Source organism: Harpia harpyja, chromosome 4 (genome assembly GCF_026419915.1).
Source record: "Harpia harpyja isolate bHarHar1 chromosome 4, bHarHar1 primary haplotype, whole genome shotgun sequence".
Lineage (NCBI taxonomy): Eukaryota > Metazoa > Chordata > Aves > Accipitriformes > Accipitridae > Harpia > Harpia harpyja.
The window spans coordinates 63,870,719-63,889,914 of NC_068943.1; the positions used below are offsets into that span (position 1 = coordinate 63,870,719).

Below are 19,196 nucleotides of genomic sequence, written 5' to 3' on the forward strand. Positions count from 1 at the left end.
AGCGAGTACTTTAGTTCCTCCCCCACACTACTAACTATGGTCAGAGTTGTCTCCACCCCGCACTCACGTACAGGTCCTGAAATACGTGAGGTCCTCTCACACTTCCTATTGAAAAAACATCTTCCAGGTTGTAGTAAAGTGTGTCTGTCCTGAGCTTAAGCTGGAGGCGGCAGAAGGACCCTCTCTTCAGTTGGGAGGTTCCACCTGCCCTATTCCTGAAAAGTGGGAAGGAGTTACAGGCTTGAGTAAGCAAAACAGTCTGGCTTTAGCATACATCCCAAGATTAAACTGCCAGCTTTTGTTCAAAAGAGCACCAAGTCTGGATGAGAGAGATGTGTATGCACAGTAGCTGCACTGAGTAACATGAGAAAAACTGAAATTATTTCCACAGAAAGACAAGTTGCATGCCAGTTTCGCATTTTAACTCATAAGTTTACTCTGAAACTTCTGAGTTATGGAAAGTAAAGAATGATTTAACACAATTTAGAAGTGTTTAAATAACAAACGATGAAGGAGACAAAATTATGCTCAAAGTTATTTTATTATTCTTACAGTTTAAAAAATAAAATTAGCCAATGTTGGCACAGCTTCCACTACACAGCAAAAGAAAACTTTTTTTAAATAAATTTTGGGACAGGGAAAACAATCCTGGGATAATACTACATGCCATTCTCTTGAAACCAAAGTAAATAGTTCTTTTTTTCCCTGAATATGCATTCAACTCAAACCTAAAAATATATTAGACCAATAAAGTTACTTTACTGAATTAATGTGCAGCAGAAAAGCAAATCAAAGAAAATATGTAAACAATTTATGTCTGGAAGTAAGGAGTTTGTTTCATGATGATTCATCATCTTTTTCTCCAATTCAACTTTCTAAGGTTTTTCCACCAAGCTCTCTAAGGGCTAAACTCCACATGAGATTCTTGAGATCAAGAAGTGCAATATTAGCAGTTCCTTGTCAGTTGGCATCTTGTTCTGCAGCGGGAGAGAGTCATGAACGGCTCCCCAGATGTCTCGCACGATTTAACTTTTGTCATCATCTTCCCAATTAATTGCACTTGTTCCTTCAACTGAAGTAACTGGATTCTTAAACGGAAGTTTGGATACCTGACTGCATTTTGGTTGGACAGTGGAAGAATGACCACTATCATTCTTTAATCTAAAAATATAAGCAAATGGAAAAAAACCCCTATGGTGAAAAATGAAGTACTCAATGTAAAACAATCACAGTTTTTTTCAACGTGACATAATTAGCTGTGGAAAAAATAATTCCTTTTGCTCTGAAATTCTCTGGAACAAGATCACAAGTACTAAAATAGTAATTCCCAAATAACAATCAAAGAGTTATTTAGTCCCCAATTCTACAAACATTGGGCATCACAGATCTAAATAGGACCCCATTCACTTCAAGTTAAATTTAATGAAAAACAGGTGCAAGATTAAAGCCCTGACTCTGGATCCTATTTAAGACCAGACAGATTGTAAAGAGCATTAAAGCTCCATAAGGCACAGAGCCTCTAACAGACCTAGCACATCATTCCTACGCACACAGGGAGAAGCCACAAATTCTCACGCTCTAGTTCCATGTTTTGACATTAAATGACTCAGCTTTAAGTCTCAGTACCAGAACTTGGTTAATGTGACTAAATTTCCCTCCCTCAGCCCTAGAATTAGAACTTAAATTCTAATCCATGAATCATAGCAAGATTTTTTAAAGTGACAGATAGAGGGACACTCATATTTTTTGCTCCTAATAGAAGGCAAAACATTTCTATTTAGCCCACAGCCTTTGCTTCCTCTCACTTACACAGGATCAGAAAATGTCTATAGGCATCGGTAAGAATCAAATGTACAATGGTCTTTAACGCTAACAGAAAAAGATCTGGGACCCAAACTAGCCACAGTAATGTCCTGGTTTCAGCTGGGATAGAGTTAACTGTCTTCCTAGTAGCTGATACTGTGCTATGTTTTGAGTTCAGTATGTGAAGAATGTTGATAACACTGAAGTTTTCAGTTGTTGCTCAGTAGTGGTTAGACTAATGTCAAGGATTTTTCAGCTTCTTATGCCCAGCCAGCGAGAAAGCTGGAGGGGCACAAGAAGCTGGGAGGGGACACAGCCAGGGCACCTGACCCAAACTGGCCAACAGGGTATTCCATACCATAGGACGTCCCATCTAGTATAGGAACTGGGAAGTAGGGGCGGGGAATCACCACTCAGGGACTAGCTGGGTGTCGGTCGGCGGGTGGTGAGCAATTGTACTGCGCATCATTTGTACATTCCAATCCTTTCATTATTGCTGTTGTCATTTTATTAGTGTTATCATTATCATTATTAGTTTCTTCTTTTCTGTTCTATTAAACCGTTCTTATCTCAACCCACGGGTTTTGCTTCTTTTTCCCGATTTTCTCCCCCATCCCACTGGGTGGGGGGTGGGAATGAGTGAGCGGCTGCGTGGCGCTTAATTGCTGGCTGGGGTTAAACCACGACAAGTAAAAATGGCCAGCACTTCTTATTTACAAAATACTTCCAGTATATTTATACAGGCAATTAGATTTCAGAAAGACTGATGTATGTTAAAATAGTGAAGGGTTATTTTTTAACTCAAGAGAGGGGAAAAAAATGCACAATATTCAAAAATTCTGAAGAGAGTAATTTTTGCTCCTAATAAATTGAACAGAACCGTAGCACGTTTTCCTCACATCTTGCTGAAGCGCTGTCTCTTTTTCAGCAGAAAAAATTCACTTTTTAGGCCAAAGGGTGTAAAACGGGTCTTAACCATAAAACTAAATGCTATGTGAAAGTTAACACCGTTCCTTTACAGTACAGAAAGTTTGTTACAAAAATGCCATACCTCTGTGACAACTCCTGCAGCAATAGTGGAACCACTGTAGCGTAACATAAATCTCCCAAGCTCTTTAAAATCTTTATACAACTCTAAAGCAACAGGTCTTTGAGTTTGTAGTTCTATTTCAGCATTCTGTCCCTTAGTCAAGAACCTGCAGGTAAATAACCAGAAAACTCTATTATAAATATATGCATGCATAAATGAAAAAGAGAATGGTGAATAAATGGAAAAAATCAACTTAAAAAGCCAAAAGTATAATGACCAAGCTTGATGTCAAGTATAACCCAAGCCACCAGACCGAAAACTCATTTGCCTGGAGCATACTTTTAAAAAGATATCTGAGTTTTCTTTAAAAACTTCTAGAGAAGGGCACCCACCACAACATTTAGCAAATTGTTTTGAAGTTAATTATCTCATTAATACCTGTTTTTTCATGTCTAGTAGAAATCAAGTCTTGTTTCAAACCCAACAACTAAAGAGCCAATTCATTGCTCTGTAGAAGTCATGATTTTTCTTCCCATTACCTTTCAGCAACAGTTTCAGCCATGCAATTTCTGGAAAAGGATTATTCTGATAACGTTGTATGTATCAAATAGCATTTCTACCCAAATACAGATTTAAATAACTAGAGGGATGTTTCCCACAGTTTAACTTGTATGGGAAGACTTCCTAAATCTCTTTTTCTCTGCCCCACTGTCTAGTTGAGTTTATTTTAGACAGTAGCCCATCTCCAGAATTATACCAAGGATCCTATGCTATTACAGGAAGAAGAGAGAGAGATAATGTAAAAAAAAAAAATAAAAAAAATAAAAAAAATCCTTTAAGGTGCAGGGCTGGTGATCTAGAATTCACTCCCAATACTGCAAGTGACCTTATGCAAGTCATTTTACTTCTCAGGTGCTCCGCATTTATCAAGTGGGCAGAAGGTTTTTCACTTTGTAAAGCACTCTAAAATCTAAACATGAAACCAACTAAAACAATGAAAGCATATTCTTACAAACACAATATTGCTTCATAATAGAACCTGCTTGATACACTGTATATTAATCAAAAGTCAGCCCACTTCTTGAGTAATTATTAACTATTCAAAACACTTACTTAGGTTTTTTCTTTGTCACTTCACCAGTGCTTTTGTGCAGGACACTCAACAGCCTTCTAATAGTAGCAGGTTCACTTACGGTTTGATAGTGTAAAAGCACCTAAAAATATTTTTTTCAGTTATTAAACATTCTACAATAATCAGAAATCCTAGGTGTTAATACTCAAAAACATCAACTTCATTTAAGACTGATTTTTTTAAACAAATGCTAACAAAACTTCTCTCACAGGAATCTCTGCCTCACATTCAGTAAATGTTCCTAGTTCCTAAACTTTGTAATCTCTACAGATATGACACAAAGGTCATGTATTAATTCATCATAAGTACATTTTTTCATTTTTAAGTGTTTTGCTTTTGCCACTTCAGTGCAGTTCTGTAGCATGAACTGATATTTTATTTATTCTAAAAGGTATCTTACAACTAAGTGCATCATTATACACCTGCAAGGCGTGAGCTTTCTAAAGGACAGCTTAGCCTGACTGTGGTGGAACTCATGTTCTCTGAAATGGCTCAGCTATGTATTAAAAGCCAGTAAGAATATGCATAAGCACCCACAGTAGCCCCTTACATCCTCTTCAAATTACAGAAGAATCCGTTTCCTCTGGAGAGACAGAACCACTTCTGGATGCTAAATGCCTCTCATATTCAGGGGGGTCAAACATGGAGAGGAAAAGCCCTGAACAACCTGTAATGAACACAGAACTTTCAGAGAGACTTACAGGAAATCCTTTAGTGATTGGAACCTCAGTATTGAAGATGAGAACCCGAGCTCTGAAACGAGTGCAAACTTTAATGGGTTCCTTGGGATCACAAAATACAGAGCCAACACTACAAGAGAGAGCAAAAGAAACTGATATATATATCTTGACATACAAATGTTAATCACTGCACTGGAAAAATATAAATATTTAAGACAAGCAAAGCAAAGTCACCACCACTTCAATATAACCTGTAGGAAAAAAAAGAAATCAGGAACACTGTATTAAAGCTTGTAATGAAATTAATTCCTAGACGATGTCTACAGTATTTTGCGGGTATGCATGAAGAGGTCTGTCTAGTTCAGCGAACAACTACGTCCATTGCTAATCAGTTTCTAAAAATGTCACTGCTTCCTGTGCGTAGGTACTTTGAAGAATTAGACTTTCATTCAGAGATTAATTGTTTCAGATCAATAGCATAAAATACTGCAGGGTGCCCAAAATTGCAGTGCTGCTGCCTGTAACTCAACTATTTTGTGGATAAGGGAATATCATCATCAGGACTCTCAAAACTTAAGCTCTCAGCAGAACTCATTTCCAAAAAACCCTACATGGAGTCACAAGAAAGCTGCTGCTTTTTACAAGTCAATAAGGTAGACTAGACACAGCTTTTTCACAGTGGCTAGTTTTAGCCATCTAAAATGAAAAGAAAATTAATCCCACTCAAAAATATGACTGAAGAGAACAAACAGCATGATTAAATGTTTCTAACAGATGTAATCAAATTTCACCAATATCAAGAGGACTTCAAACTTCATACCTTTTCTTGACAAGTCTAACATATCTCCAGAAGATGAATGACATCAAGGTAACGAATTGACTCAAGTCTTCATTCAACAAGTAGAACAAGACTTTTTCATCCCCCATTTACCACAGAGAATCACACCCCATTATGAAATGGCAATACAGAAAAGCCTGTACTTTTCCCTTAAAAGCAGAGCATAAGTTTGCAAAACTACCAGTGCAAGGAGTTTTTCAAACAGTAGCTTGAAAGTTTGCTGTCTGAAGTCCAACTGGAATGTAAAAAAGCTGAACAAATTACAGATCCAATTTTCTAGCCCGAACAACAACCGACACCTAAAAGCTTGAGGCTAATGCTTAGCATGAAACCTATAGACTAAAAGAGACACAAAGATTTGCTGTGTCTCACTGAATGTATTGGACCCCCCAAAAAAGGGTCAGCAAACATTTACCAAAACAAACGTTACAAGCAGTTAAATGTGTTGAATGAACGGTTTCCATCAGTTCCACTTGTCCAGATTTACTTATTGGTACGCAATGGCAGTTGTTTGGATGTGTTTTATTAGAATTCTTTATGATTCAATAAGCTCTTCAAAAATCTTTTATTTAGCAAGAGGGATTTACTTAATTCAGCAATTAAAATATCCAAGGACAAGTCATAAGGAAAAGGCTTTGAAGGTTACCAGTGTCAGCACTAGGGCAAAGTATGAAAACTAACAGTATTCTTCTGAGGTTGCCGTTGTACATGTAGCAGATGTTTCCAACGTTTGTACATGCAAGCCAGGTGATATGCATCACTTCGGTTTTAAATATCCTGGTAGCCACATCATTCTTCAAGTAAACTGCTGATTGTTAAGTGTAATAGTTATAAAGCTTTTCATTAAAAACAAACCGTTACTTAGACTGAAACCCAGTTTTGCTCACTTGATTTTGATGATATCCATGCCGGTCAAAGTGAGACTAACGTGATCTCCTGCTGCAGCCCAATCAACTGGTTCATCGTGCAGTGTGATTCCTGGAAATGAGTAAAAACAGAACCTCACAGTGAAGTACCTAGGTTCCGAGCTACAAACAAACAGCTCTGTTTGGGCCATTTGTGCTTCATCAACCATTACTCATCAATTTTCAGTATGAATGGGTTGAGAGTAAAAGCTTTTTAACTGAGAAGCCTGAGGAAGCTTTTTTTCCCCCTTGGTGAGGACACACTATTCTCTCACCCCACCCTGCACAGTAACATGGCTTTATTTAAGCCAGAGGAGGGGACCTGGCACAGATGACGCAGTCCTGAAAATGCCGTAGTACTAATATCTCCGTATCTGCCCCACCCATCCTTTGAGGCACACGCACACCCTAGACCGCATCCTTCATATACTTTAATGGTACTATGTCAACTTTCATTTACCTTAAGTGGGTTTGCTGACTCTTTCATAAAAAAGCGTAACTGCTGCCTTTCGTTCATGACATCGCATCTATTAGAAAGCATCTTTAAAAGTAATTTTATTCTGATTTTGATGCATTTTAATTGCTTTAAAAGATAACCTGGCTCGTGGGCGAGGACAAAAATAATTGCTCCTGACTTAACATTCTGAGGTTTCTGGTAGACACCAATGATGAAAGAAAAAACCCTCACTTATTTATAACTACTGCACACATTTATAGGATCTAGTCCTATTTTGCTACAGATTGTATTTATTGATTTGAAAATCTGTTCCCAAAACTACTTCTCAAAAACATGCCAGAAAGCATCATTCAACTACAAGCATGTTAAGTACTGTTTTTTAAGCAGTGTTGATCATTATTTCACATGTACATGTCATTCTCATAGAATAAGTGAACCAGCCTTTTGAAATGAAAAACTGGAATTCTAATGTGCACACTACCTTTAGTAAGTATTGTATGACAAATTAAGTTATCTCTTCTTTACATAAAATATAAATAATACACGCTTAATGAACTAATACCCCAACCTTCACCTGCTTTTCAGCCATATGAAAGGCAGTACCAAAGAAAAATCTTAGAATTGTACCATTGGGGATACTCAGACAAAATACATCTTTTTCCATACTACTTCCTCCACTCCCAAAACAGAGGAGTGACTACAGTGGTCTGATAACCATATTCATCCACGTTATTGTAACATTCCTGTGCATGCAAACAATGTGCATGCAACCTTATAAAGAGGCACACTGAAGAGCTTCCCAAATTAGCACTGAACGAGCTGGTTCTGGAACCAAACAGGACAGTCGAACCAGCACATTGCTGAATTCAGGCTAAACAGTTAGATACAGAAACCTCTTCATTTATTTTGAGGTCTTAGATACAGAAACCTCTTCATTTATTTTGAGGTCTTAATTTTTTATTCATTGGTCAATGTAGGAAAATCATAATTTTATCTTTCTGTTTGCATATGAAACAAAAACAACTCTGAAGTACAAAACCAGCAAGCTTAATCAGGAAATAGGTAAACATTTAATGTCTTAACTATTCCTCTTCTCAGAAATCATATGTATTGAAATCTAAATCCAATTTTCTTCTCTTTTGTAGTTGCTCAGGACAATTATTTCCTGAAAGTTTGTATATTATGAAAGGATCGGTGACAATCTCACGAACATCAAACAGCAGAGACTTAATTCTCAAGCTTTTTCACATCTAATTCAAAGGTTAATTTCTAAAGGTTGTTCAACAACCTCACACTTCCTAACAGCAGTAACACTCCACAGCAAAGCTGAATATTAATGATTCCTGTACTGCATATTTTTATAAACATTGCTGGAACTCAGATGTTTTTACAGGTTCTTCATAAAGCAATGTCAAAAGTCACAAGGCTGTAACATTTGGAATATCTGATATGGTAAAAAAACATTAAAAAAAATATGCAAGATTTCACATACTCTTCATAGACATATTTATACAGACACAGTCACATCTAAAGAAATTCGTTTTATGCTTTCACATTTTATGTTTGACAGTTAGTATCAGTTTGACAGTCTGTTACCATTTCAGTAACTGCTTCTAGCCCAGTATTGACCTGAAAGTAAACACGCTTCTGAAGACTGTACCTTTTGCAGTGCAAGTTTCATTGGGAGGCATTGCCAGAAGTCGTTCTCCAGCTTGAATATAGCCTGCTTCTATTTTACCAGTCACACAAAATCCTGACCCTTGGTCTGTAATAAGCACAGCAATAATTTCAAAAAACTTCATAGTAAGGTCAATTTCCCATCACAAGTTAGCCCTTCAGCAATGCATAGATAAGTTTTTAATATAATGAAGATAGGTCGTCCCCCCCCCCAGTAGAGTGTTCAGTACTTGCAAGTTAGCCAGCTGTGCATCATAATGAAAATGAAACATTAAATTCAAAACCTCTAGATCTTATGTTTTTCAGAACTAAGGGAGAAATATCCTTCTTTAAGCTAATGTAGGTATATGAAGAAATAGTTTTTAGTTTTTCAATATTAGATTAAGTCCCTTAATTTCTAACAATTTTCTTTAATTCAGCACTTTCTCACTACAATTACAGATTAAAAAAAAACATACCACAGATCTCTCATAAAAATTCTCTTGCATACAGGTGCAAATTCCTATGCCATTCACTGTTTAACTGAGTCATGCTCAGTCTACATGCTCTGTCTGCATATTACTTTTACTCCTGGAAAGTCAAAGATTGATTCAGTGCTATTTAATATGAGGAGCTATTGTAATTTTGGATGATGTAAGCATTTCTGAATAAAAGATCTGCAAAGTTTTTCTTCTTCAATGTCCTAATATTCGTTTCATTATTTGAATATGTCAGTTATTTTCAATAGATGTGCTACATGTGCACATTTATGCACATACACCTTAAAAAATGCCTCATCTCCTTAGCATGCGTTTGCAGGTGTGTTTAAAAAGAATCCTCAGAAGTGAGTCTACAATGACATTTTCAGTAACCATACAAACAACAAATACACCTTTTGCTGAACATTAGAATTCAGTGATAAGCAAGCATCTGAGTATTTTGTATGTCACATTAAGCCTTTAATCTAAAGCTGAATTCAAAAGAGCAAGCTGACCTCAAACCTTGAGGTCACACACTACCAACTTGCTCTTTTGTGTTCATCACCATTATTGACGAATGCTTCCATCTATCTAGCTGGAAGAATATTACCAGTATGTCTGCAAGCTAATTTTCCTCTATTCATTCCAGCAAATAAGATGAATGCAATCAATTAACAGATGACATCAGATGTCAAAAGAACAGAAAACTGGAGAAGCAGATACTTGCTAGAAAAAGAATCCCCAAGTCATGGCACAAATACCACCTCAATATGGTACACAAAAGAACCTGAAGCTGGCTCTGCAAGCACTTGCAGGCAATGAGAAATGTGAACTGGTTTCAGGTTCCCAACCACTCCCAAGCACAATCAAGAACCATTTCTCTTTTTTTTCACATCATCACCAGCTCTGGCTTGGTAAATCAGTGTGGTGTTTGAAGCTTCACCCTCTCCCATGCCGACTGCTTCCTGCAAAATGTCAAGTTCCTTCAGCTCCCCTGGAAATCAATGCAAGTACAAAATGGATAGTGGGGGACAGAATCAGGGCATAAAAAACAGCCTGATTTCTGTGTATCATGGTACTCAGGTTCTCCCAGGACATGTTCTTTGTCCTCAGGATTTGGCTGCTGGACAAGGCTTTTCTAAAGTCAGGTCAAGTCATACCCTAGACAGCATTATAACATGGTAAGTGGTGATTGATGCAGCCATGAAGGAATTTACAGGGACCTCTTGGATCACGAGATAGTTTGCCTGGAAAAAATATTAGGAGGGCTATGGAGAACAACAGCCAAAATCAGGCTGAGGTAGATGAATCATATGTGTAAGTAACCTTAAATAAAGAAAGGGGTTTTCCAAACTACGTAAGAGCACACTCAGCACACTCACTTTTTACACATTTCTATGGACAGCTACTCCTGAGCATGCAGAGGCACTGGAATAGAGCTGAGAACAACTGTTGCTTCACGTACTTATACCTGCAGCTACTTCCTCTGGTGGCATCCAAGTTAATTAAGTTTTGAGATCACAAGGTTAAGAAAAAAATAGCTTAAAAAACACCTAAAAGGCCACATTTAATGATAAATGCTGTATATGTAAATTGAGTCCCTTCCAAAGCCATTATTTTTTTGCATACTTTAGCAAAAAATCAGACTTTTCCACAGAACAGATTTAGTCAAAATTGCTCATTTTGTGAAAGTTAGGTCAACACAAAAATGGTTATTGCAACACAAAAGTTGTGATAATATTTTGAAAGATCTCAATCAATAATCCTAAAACTCTTTCCCACAGCTCATGAAATTAAAAAAAAAAAAAAAAATACAGTGACGGCCTAGATGACGAAACTAGTGGTAACACACTAGGGTAAGTTCTCATGCAAGGTTTCAATATTTAACATTATGGCTTCAGTACCTTAAGTCAGCTAACCCAGGGCATGTACAGCATCTAGTGTTTTCTCAAGGAGCCACATGAAAATTGCACAAAACTGATTGATTTTTCCAATTACAATCAGTATTTTGGTTTGTTTGTACTTCCCCTATAAACACCCTATATATAAAGTAAAATTTCTTTTAAAATATGAACTTCAATAATAATATTTGATTACAAATATTTACAACATTTCCATCATGCTGTCATTTAGCTTGCAACATTTCTCAAGGGACCTACGGAACATTTCAAACGGGATAAGTGTTACAAACCTTATTTCTTCTAAATTACCTGTAAATGTAAATGCATTTAACTGAAAAAAATATCAAGTTTACCATGAAAACCTTAAGGGCTCAAGGCAGTCTTTCTCCAGACAATGGAAATAAGAACTGGTTATAGTTACTTGCTATCCATATCTCTATTAGTGCTAGGGAATAGCTAGCTGCCTTTCATTAAATCCTTGGCTGGTTGTAACAGTCTCACCACCACTACCACCCTTTTCTTCTACCTCACCCCTCCAAATTTTTATATGAAAATGAAGGAATTTATCATTATTTACAGCTACAACAATGAACATAAAAGGAACAAGTCAAACTTTTTTAAAATCTAGGAGTGGAAGGTAAAAGAGCCCAAAAAGTCACACTCAAAAAGTTTGAGAAACACTCATTTAGGCAAAAAGAAACCAGTTTGGGAAACAGAAACTCCCAAATTCTGTCCCACAGAACCATCAACTCATTACACAGCCAATTAGCTGGTCACACAGATTTTCTTCCTCAATTTCTTTTCCAGTGTTTCTCCTTCAGCGGTACTATCTAAAATTCGACAAAGAACAGTTCCTGAAAACTTCCTATTCCTGTTCAAGACTACTGATACACATAAAGCTCCTACTTTAAGTCTTATTTTTACATCATTTTTCAACACTTGTGTTAAATATCGGTTAAATAATCGTGAAAATATTATAGAAACAACCAACCTTTAAAAACATCAGCAACGCACAACCTAAATGGTTTATCCACTGATCTCTGTGGTGGCTTGAAAGAATCTGCAAATAAATTGATAAGGCCTTTTAGAATTTCTGTATTCAATAACTACCTCAACAACTTCTCACTTAGGATAAATCAACTATATTGCATTCCAAAGACTTTGTCCCACACTTCCCCCAAAATAAAAGTTTTGACATACACAGGACTAAGATATATTAGTTTTTAAATGAGGAAAACTGCACTCACCAATTTGCTCTAACAAACAGTTTCCTTTATACCACTGTGTGAGGTCACTTGACTGACCCCTTGTGACCAGGTTTTCACCACCAAGGCCACTAGTTGGGATGTAAGCCACATCCGATTCCTAATTAAGAAAACAAACAGAAGTTAAGCATACATTAACAACAGGATCTTCTAGCAGAAGCAAGAGGTGCATTTTTCAACATCACGCATCTAAACTGTAAAAGAACAGTTGGCACATTCATTATTTCCCCTGGAGAAGGCAGATTACCCGGTGGACCCACTTCCCTTCCGTTTACCTCTTGCCTTATCACAGTGCTCCAAAAAGATTTGGAGATATTTAAACATGATGATAGCAAAATTAACAACTAGAAACTGAGTTCAGGTAACAAACTCCAATTCCATATCTGACAGGCAAAACTTCAGTTTGAATTACTGATTTATGCATAGGGATTTCAGGAAGGCCACAGCCAAATGGATAGTTGGAACTGCGGAAATGTGAGAACAGTCAAGAACGGCAAATGGAGAGTGTTCTTCTGCGTTCGTAATCCACACTGACACCTGCTGTGGTATAAAACTCTCTACTGGCATTCATGTAATCCTGAACAGTAAGATAGATGATCCTTGGTCTGTTCTGCTTTGTAGACAACAATCCCAAGAAACTACAAGTGAGGTGAGTGCCCCAAAGATTCAACAGACCTAAACAAAGATGATGACAGAAAGAGTATTAAAGAACTGACTAACCTTATCCAGGGCTCAATGTACACCCTACCAGTAGGAAAAGGAATCTGCTATACTACATGCACACAGTAGTAGCAGGAAAGTGACACAAAATAACCTGACACTAAGAAAAGCTTATCCCACCTAAATGCCTGAACAAAGCAACAAAGACCCCAGAAATTTACATTACCTTAAAGCCAGCTTGTTTAAGAAATTGGCTGAGCTTATTTGTAATTTCCTGAAATCTTTCCTGTTGCCAATTGACCTAAAATAGAAAACAGATTATGATGATAAAACTGTAGGTTTTTAACCATGACTCGAACATACTGCCGCATGTCATCAACTCTGTAGTACCAGTAGGTGTTCTCCACACACAGCACCCAATGAATTTATAAATATGAGATTTCCATGTGGATTCATAGTTGAATACATAAGAGCATACACATTAACAATTACTGACAGCAAACAACACACCACTTAACTTGCAAGCCCCTTTAGTTTGATTTGTCCTTGAATAGCACCTTTTTTTTTTTATAGTTTACACAAAATTCAGATTCAGCAAGAATATAGACAACACAGTAATAATCTGAAACACAACTAGTAATAGTTAACACACTTTACAGGTTTAAACAAAGCTCTTGGGGTCTTGACCTGAATGACCACCAAGATGGCCTTGCAGATGCCACTGAGTTAACTGCTTATGTGAGATTTTCACAAGTACAAGAGGGACCGCTACTCATTTTAGCACCAAAACTGTGTGCTTTGAAAATACACCCATAAATAAAAAGTATTGTAAAGTCTAAACACAAGAGACAGAGCTGAGAATCAAAGAAAGAAACAATACTTTATATTAGTTTCACAATATTGATCCCTAAACTTAGGGTCCACAATCCCAGATGGAAGCCCTTCAACTAAATGAAAAAATTAAGCATGTACCTGGTCCATTTTATTGACTGCAACAGCTAGCTGTGTCACTCCAAGAGAGCGCACTAATAATCCATGTTCTCGAGTTTGTCCACCCGTCTCAAACCCTGCTTCAAACTCTCCTCTGCTAGCATCCACAACCAAAATAGCCACATCAGCCTAGATTTAAAAACAAAACAAAACAAAAAAACCAACAAACCACAATCAAAAGTGGTTAAGAGGTGGAAATAATCTGGGTAAATAAGTCAATTAGCAACATTTCACACAAAATGTACTTTACACAGGAAGCATCCTGATGTGCTTCAAATGTAATTGAAACTGCTCAGTCCTATCCGTGTCATAGCCCACTTTGGTGAGATATTACGGCATTACGTCATTTCATGTCATAAACCACCATTTTCTGTCAAACACAAGCCAACTCTTGGTTTTGGGAACCTGTCCTCTTCAAACTACCCACTATGGATGTGCTGCACAGACCTCAACTAAACAAGAGCAGCCCATGCTCCAGAAACTTAAGAATGGTATGAACACAATGTCCAGTTCTCCCTGCCTCACTCTCGACATCTTCATAGTGAGAAGCTGCAAAAATTACAGATAAATAACAACACTATACAACTGGGACAACCCGTCAACTGCATGTTGGATGTGAATGCTTGACAGTCCACTCAACACACTGGAGCATGCCAAAATCACAAGGTGGAAAAGACAAAGTAGCCTATTTTATCATCTAGGCAAACTCTGTCACAGCGTTAAGAGCAAATAGGTATCATGCAGTCTACAGCACTGCACTAAAGTCAGCACGTAAGCACAGGGGAAAAACACAAGAGTTTGCTGTTAGCCTTAAATGCTGCTAATATTGCTTCTATTTTTCCTGCTTTGGTAACTAACAGCCAGTTAGACCATCACCATGTACCAAGCAATGGCAGCAGATGTGAACAATAAAGGTACTGTTGTCAAGAGGCAGGTATAAGACAATTTCATAGGACTGATGATTTGGACATAATGGAAAGAGAGAGGACAAAAGGTAGTACTTTCTCCCTTTCCTTACATGCTTATGTTTCAGGATGCCAGTAGAAGGAACAGAGACAGCACATTGTCCTAGCTCTGAATTCCCCTTGCCTTGTCCTAGGCATGAAATCCCCACAGCTCATACAGAGACAGCTCAAGTGTGAGAACGGGAAAAGGATGAGGGATGAATTTCCCCACAGCTCTCAGCCTCAGAAGTGCATTGAGGTGAACTTCTCCCTCAAAAAAAAGGACATCCTGTATTTTCTAAATTATTAATACTGTACCTCGGGACTTACGTGAATTAACCATATGTATCAAAGGACAGATCCTGGCCCTGATAAGGCTGATTTGCACTTTGCATAACAGCAGCTGGGGATTCACCTCCTAACAGAATTCTCCATGATAAAAAGGTATCAGAGCTATTTCCACATTTGCTTTCTTCCACCCATTGCTTCAGCACTGAGCCTACTCTAACAGGCAACAGAAACTTGCAAAGTTTCAATGATTCCTTAACAGACCTGTTCCTTCAGAACAGACCAGTCCCTCACCATTCTGAGAGCTGAGGGAACATAGACATACCAAGTCTTATCTGGCCAGCCCCATCTTCCACTGAACTGATACAACTGCTGGTGGATCTGCAAGTCCTCTCTTAACACTTCTACCTGTATTACTTTTCCCCCAAAAGACAAAGTAACTTAAAACTGTAAAGAAAATGGCATGGCTGAATCGACATTTTCCACTGTTCTGAAACTAAAGATCCATTTCTAATTTTAAAACCCCTGAACTTCTAACATATGCTCCACAATATAGATGACTACAAGCTCTACACCGTAATTTGCAAACTTCTGACTATTCTGCAGCCTAACCCCTGGGTCACAAGGTCTGAATTCCTACCCAGGCTTTGCTTCAGAGCTAGAGCAGAATCTGGGGCAAACCAGTCTTCCTACAGTATAGTTCTCTATCTGCAAATCATACTAACAGTACCCACCCTTACTAAGACCTTAAGCTAAAACTCACATCTCAGACTGTAATGACATCTGCAAAGCAAAAACCTCTACAAAGTAGCTTAGCTTCAGAAAAAAAAAAAAAAACACTTTGATTACACCTCTACTTTGGAGAATCAATTCTACTATTTTAAAAAGGGTGCCTTTAAGTGGAAGAAATTTCACACATTTTATGTTATGTAACCACATTATTCTTCCTCCCCTCTGATTTATTATTGCCATAAATTAAATAACTAACCTATATGAGAATGGTAAGTGCCATACTGAATTCAATGGCTAGTGCCCAATACTTTTGACTTTACCTACTGTTCCTAAAGCAAGTGGCACATAGTCTCTGCACGTCCTATTGACAACACAGATGCATTCTGCATAAACTTTGTTATGTTATGTTTTCTCATCCCACATAAAACACATTGTTAAATAGAAGAACGCCTTGTTTGACCTTTCCAAATCTTTTTTAAGCTCAAAACCATTTAAAATCTTTACCTACAAGACCACTTTCACAGAACTTCTTGTTGAGTAGACATATGCCACATTTGAATAGCTTTCAAAGCTCAACTCTGATTTTATCAAACTGCAACTTAGTATTCAAATTACTTCCCTAATAAAACTCTCCTCCAAAAAGTTAATGCCCCCCCCAAAAAAGCAACTGCCTTTAAAATTAAACAAACACATTCTTTTTTTAAGTTTAGAAAACTCATGAAAACCTCAAAGTTATCTTAGCATCATCGATGATTCCGTTTCATCTTAGATTTTAAAAGAAAACCAATTTAAGAAAAAGTTATAAATAATAATGCTATTGTTAAAAGACTTTTAGACCATCTCTACCTGTGCAGCTCCTGTGATCATATTCGGAATGAAGTCTTTGTGGCCTGGAGCATCCATCAGTGTGATTATTTTAGTCTTTGTCTCAAATTTGGTCATACCCACATCCATCGTCACTCCCCTTAAACAAAGCATACATGCAATGCACCATTAAAACTGCTTTGAAAGGTTCATCAATATAAAGTAAGCTATTAAAAACACAACCATAAAATTATAGACTTTGTAACTTTCATTTGATTTAGCCTGCACAAAAAAAATCTGAAAGAAACCTGCTTGCTGGAAAAGACCTCTAGAGCTGCCTTTCAGTAACTCTAGTCACGAAGAAACACACACCCAGAATTCAGAGTACTAACTCCATGCACCCATAGACCATGTCGCAGCAAGCACAGTGAGAACATGAAAATTGTACTGCATATTTAAATCATCACTAATTCTACTTTTAATACTTAGCTCTTCAGAAAAAGGCATCATAGAGTAACAGAAACATGGCCAAGAATAAAAAAATAGAAGATATGAGACTATAGGAATACAGTTACACATTTGCAAAGATCCACATGCAGAACTACTGATTATCAAGGAGGCATCGCAGCACTTTGACTCAGTTCTACATCTCACTAACAACCACATGTTCTGCACAGCACATAGGATAGGATTCATCTGATCAAATGCAAACACCTGTCATGCACATGTCTGTATCTCGGTTAGTCATCTGCATCTCCCTTTATAGACAATGAAGACAGGCAGGCACTTTCAAGGGACAAAACTTCTCACATTAAAACAGAGACTTAAAATACACTACTTCCAATGACAAAAAGACAACAGCAATATAACGCCCCAAAACCCCCACACATTTACAGATGGTTCCAGAAAGTTTTTCTTTAAAAATACAAAATTCAAAGTAATAAGAAAACAGAATCAATCAAAAATACCAATTCAGAAAACTTTTCCCTTAATAATTACAATTTATCTTCTGAGGAGAAGTCTTGTACCTAAATGCACAACTGTTGCGGACACTAAAAAAATCATAGACCAAGAGATATCACTTCTAAGGCTCATGACAATTATTCTACAAACTTTTCTTTCTGTTAACATTTTACTCTTCGCAGGCAATAAATACTTGTCTCTATTTCCGGTTTCACATGTTAATTACATCCTATCAAGGGTTGCTTGGTTTAATTATTCTATTCCAGATCTGTGAAATTATTTGATCTTCAAAGTTTGTCCGTTTTACACCCAGCTACCTCTACAGGGATTAAGAAAAAGACCTTTCCCCCATCAGCTTTTCCTCTTCACATCCTTAGACTATAATGTCACAACAACACTACCACTACAATATCATCAGCCTTAACTGATGTAAGGCTACTTTTAAAATTTGTGTTTGGTTGCTTTGGGATTGTTCCCCCCTTCCCTGTACCTGCATCCCCCCAACACACAGACCCCCACTCAGGTTTGTATGCACACTTCGTAAACAAAAGGACTCACATAGGCAAAAGTTTAGCTATATACAGGGATGCTGCAAAAGCGTATCCGCCTTTAAAAACACCACCACAGTTACACACTTGATAGCAACTGCCTTACTCCATGTTCTTCAGCATCAGTTTACATTGTGACAGTTATCTTTCCAACCAGAAGAGTTTACATGCTATGAATCAAGGGTGACAAGTGATTGTAAAAATATAAACACATAAGAAAATGCCTTTTTTTATTATTTTGTGAACAGAATATCATGTCTTTAGTTCCCCATATAGTGTTCTTAAAAGCTCTTGCAGATTTTTTTTAAATTACCTTCACTGCTTCCCTGTTACATACTTTTTCAATATGATAAAATTTAATTTTAAATTTTGTATTTCAAGATAATAAAGGCAGTTCATAAAGAATACGAATATAATTTATTAGTTCAATTTATATATTTTATATTCAACGTAATGTAAGTCACATGTGATGAACTGACATTTCAGTTATTAGTTTATAATTCTGACACCCTTTCATAGAAAAATTTAACCTAGAATTTTCCCATACAATGATAACCAAACTGAGAGAAATTTAGCAGTAATAAACCAGTAAGGCAGCTTTAAATGAACTAACTCAGCTACTAGAAGCATTCCACATTGTAGTCCTACAGTGCACTCCACAGCATAGAAATATGTGAAGAAATACTCAACTTCTTGTTCACGTCTCTTATAACCAAACAAGGATACTATTTTTTGTTTTGATAACATGTACTCATATAGACAAAGAAAACTATTTGCTAATACGTACTGAGTAAATATCTTTAGAGTATTTCTACCAAAGCATTATTAGTAGATTGATATTTCCTAACGAATGCTGTTCTTTCAGGAAAAAAAGGTAATTCCATTAAAAGATATTTCTACCTTTCTCTTTCTTCACCAGTTTCATCCAAGACCCATGCATAGGCAAACGAAGCTTTGCCAGCCTTCTTAGATTCCTGTTCGTATTTGTGCATAGTTCTTTTGTTCACATTTCCCAAAAGGTAGAGCAGATGACCCATTAAAGTACTTTTACCTGCATCAACATGTCCTATGGAGGGAAAGAAATACTATATCAATTTTATTAATTTATGCATTTTAAATAT

The 19,196-nt window shown here is 37.0% G+C and overlaps 1 protein-coding gene across 1 annotated transcript in view; it reads right to left on the bottom strand.

The window, feature by feature from the left end:
- Window positions 1-516: 516 nt before the first annotated feature.
- Window positions 517-19,196, bottom strand: part of HBS1L (HBS1 like translational GTPase) — a 65,470-nt gene continuing 46,790 nt past the window's right edge. The window contains exons 7-18 of the mRNA XM_052784424.1: window positions 18,976-19,141; window positions 16,607-16,724; window positions 13,779-13,925; window positions 13,033-13,107; window positions 12,129-12,246; window positions 11,873-11,941; window positions 8,506-8,610; window positions 6,371-6,461; window positions 4,667-4,775; window positions 3,947-4,047; window positions 2,855-2,999; window positions 517-1,161 (exon numbers count right to left, since the gene is read on the bottom strand). Coding sequence (XP_052640384.1) covers window positions 1,150-1,161; window positions 2,855-2,999; window positions 3,947-4,047; window positions 4,667-4,775; window positions 6,371-6,461; window positions 8,506-8,610; window positions 11,873-11,941; window positions 12,129-12,246; window positions 13,033-13,107; window positions 13,779-13,925; window positions 16,607-16,724; window positions 18,976-19,141 — 1,256 coding nt within the window. The 3' untranslated portion in view covers window positions 517-1,149. The remainder of the gene's footprint in view (window positions 1,162-2,854; window positions 3,000-3,946; window positions 4,048-4,666; window positions 4,776-6,370; window positions 6,462-8,505; window positions 8,611-11,872; window positions 11,942-12,128; window positions 12,247-13,032; window positions 13,108-13,778; window positions 13,926-16,606; window positions 16,725-18,975; window positions 19,142-19,196) is intronic.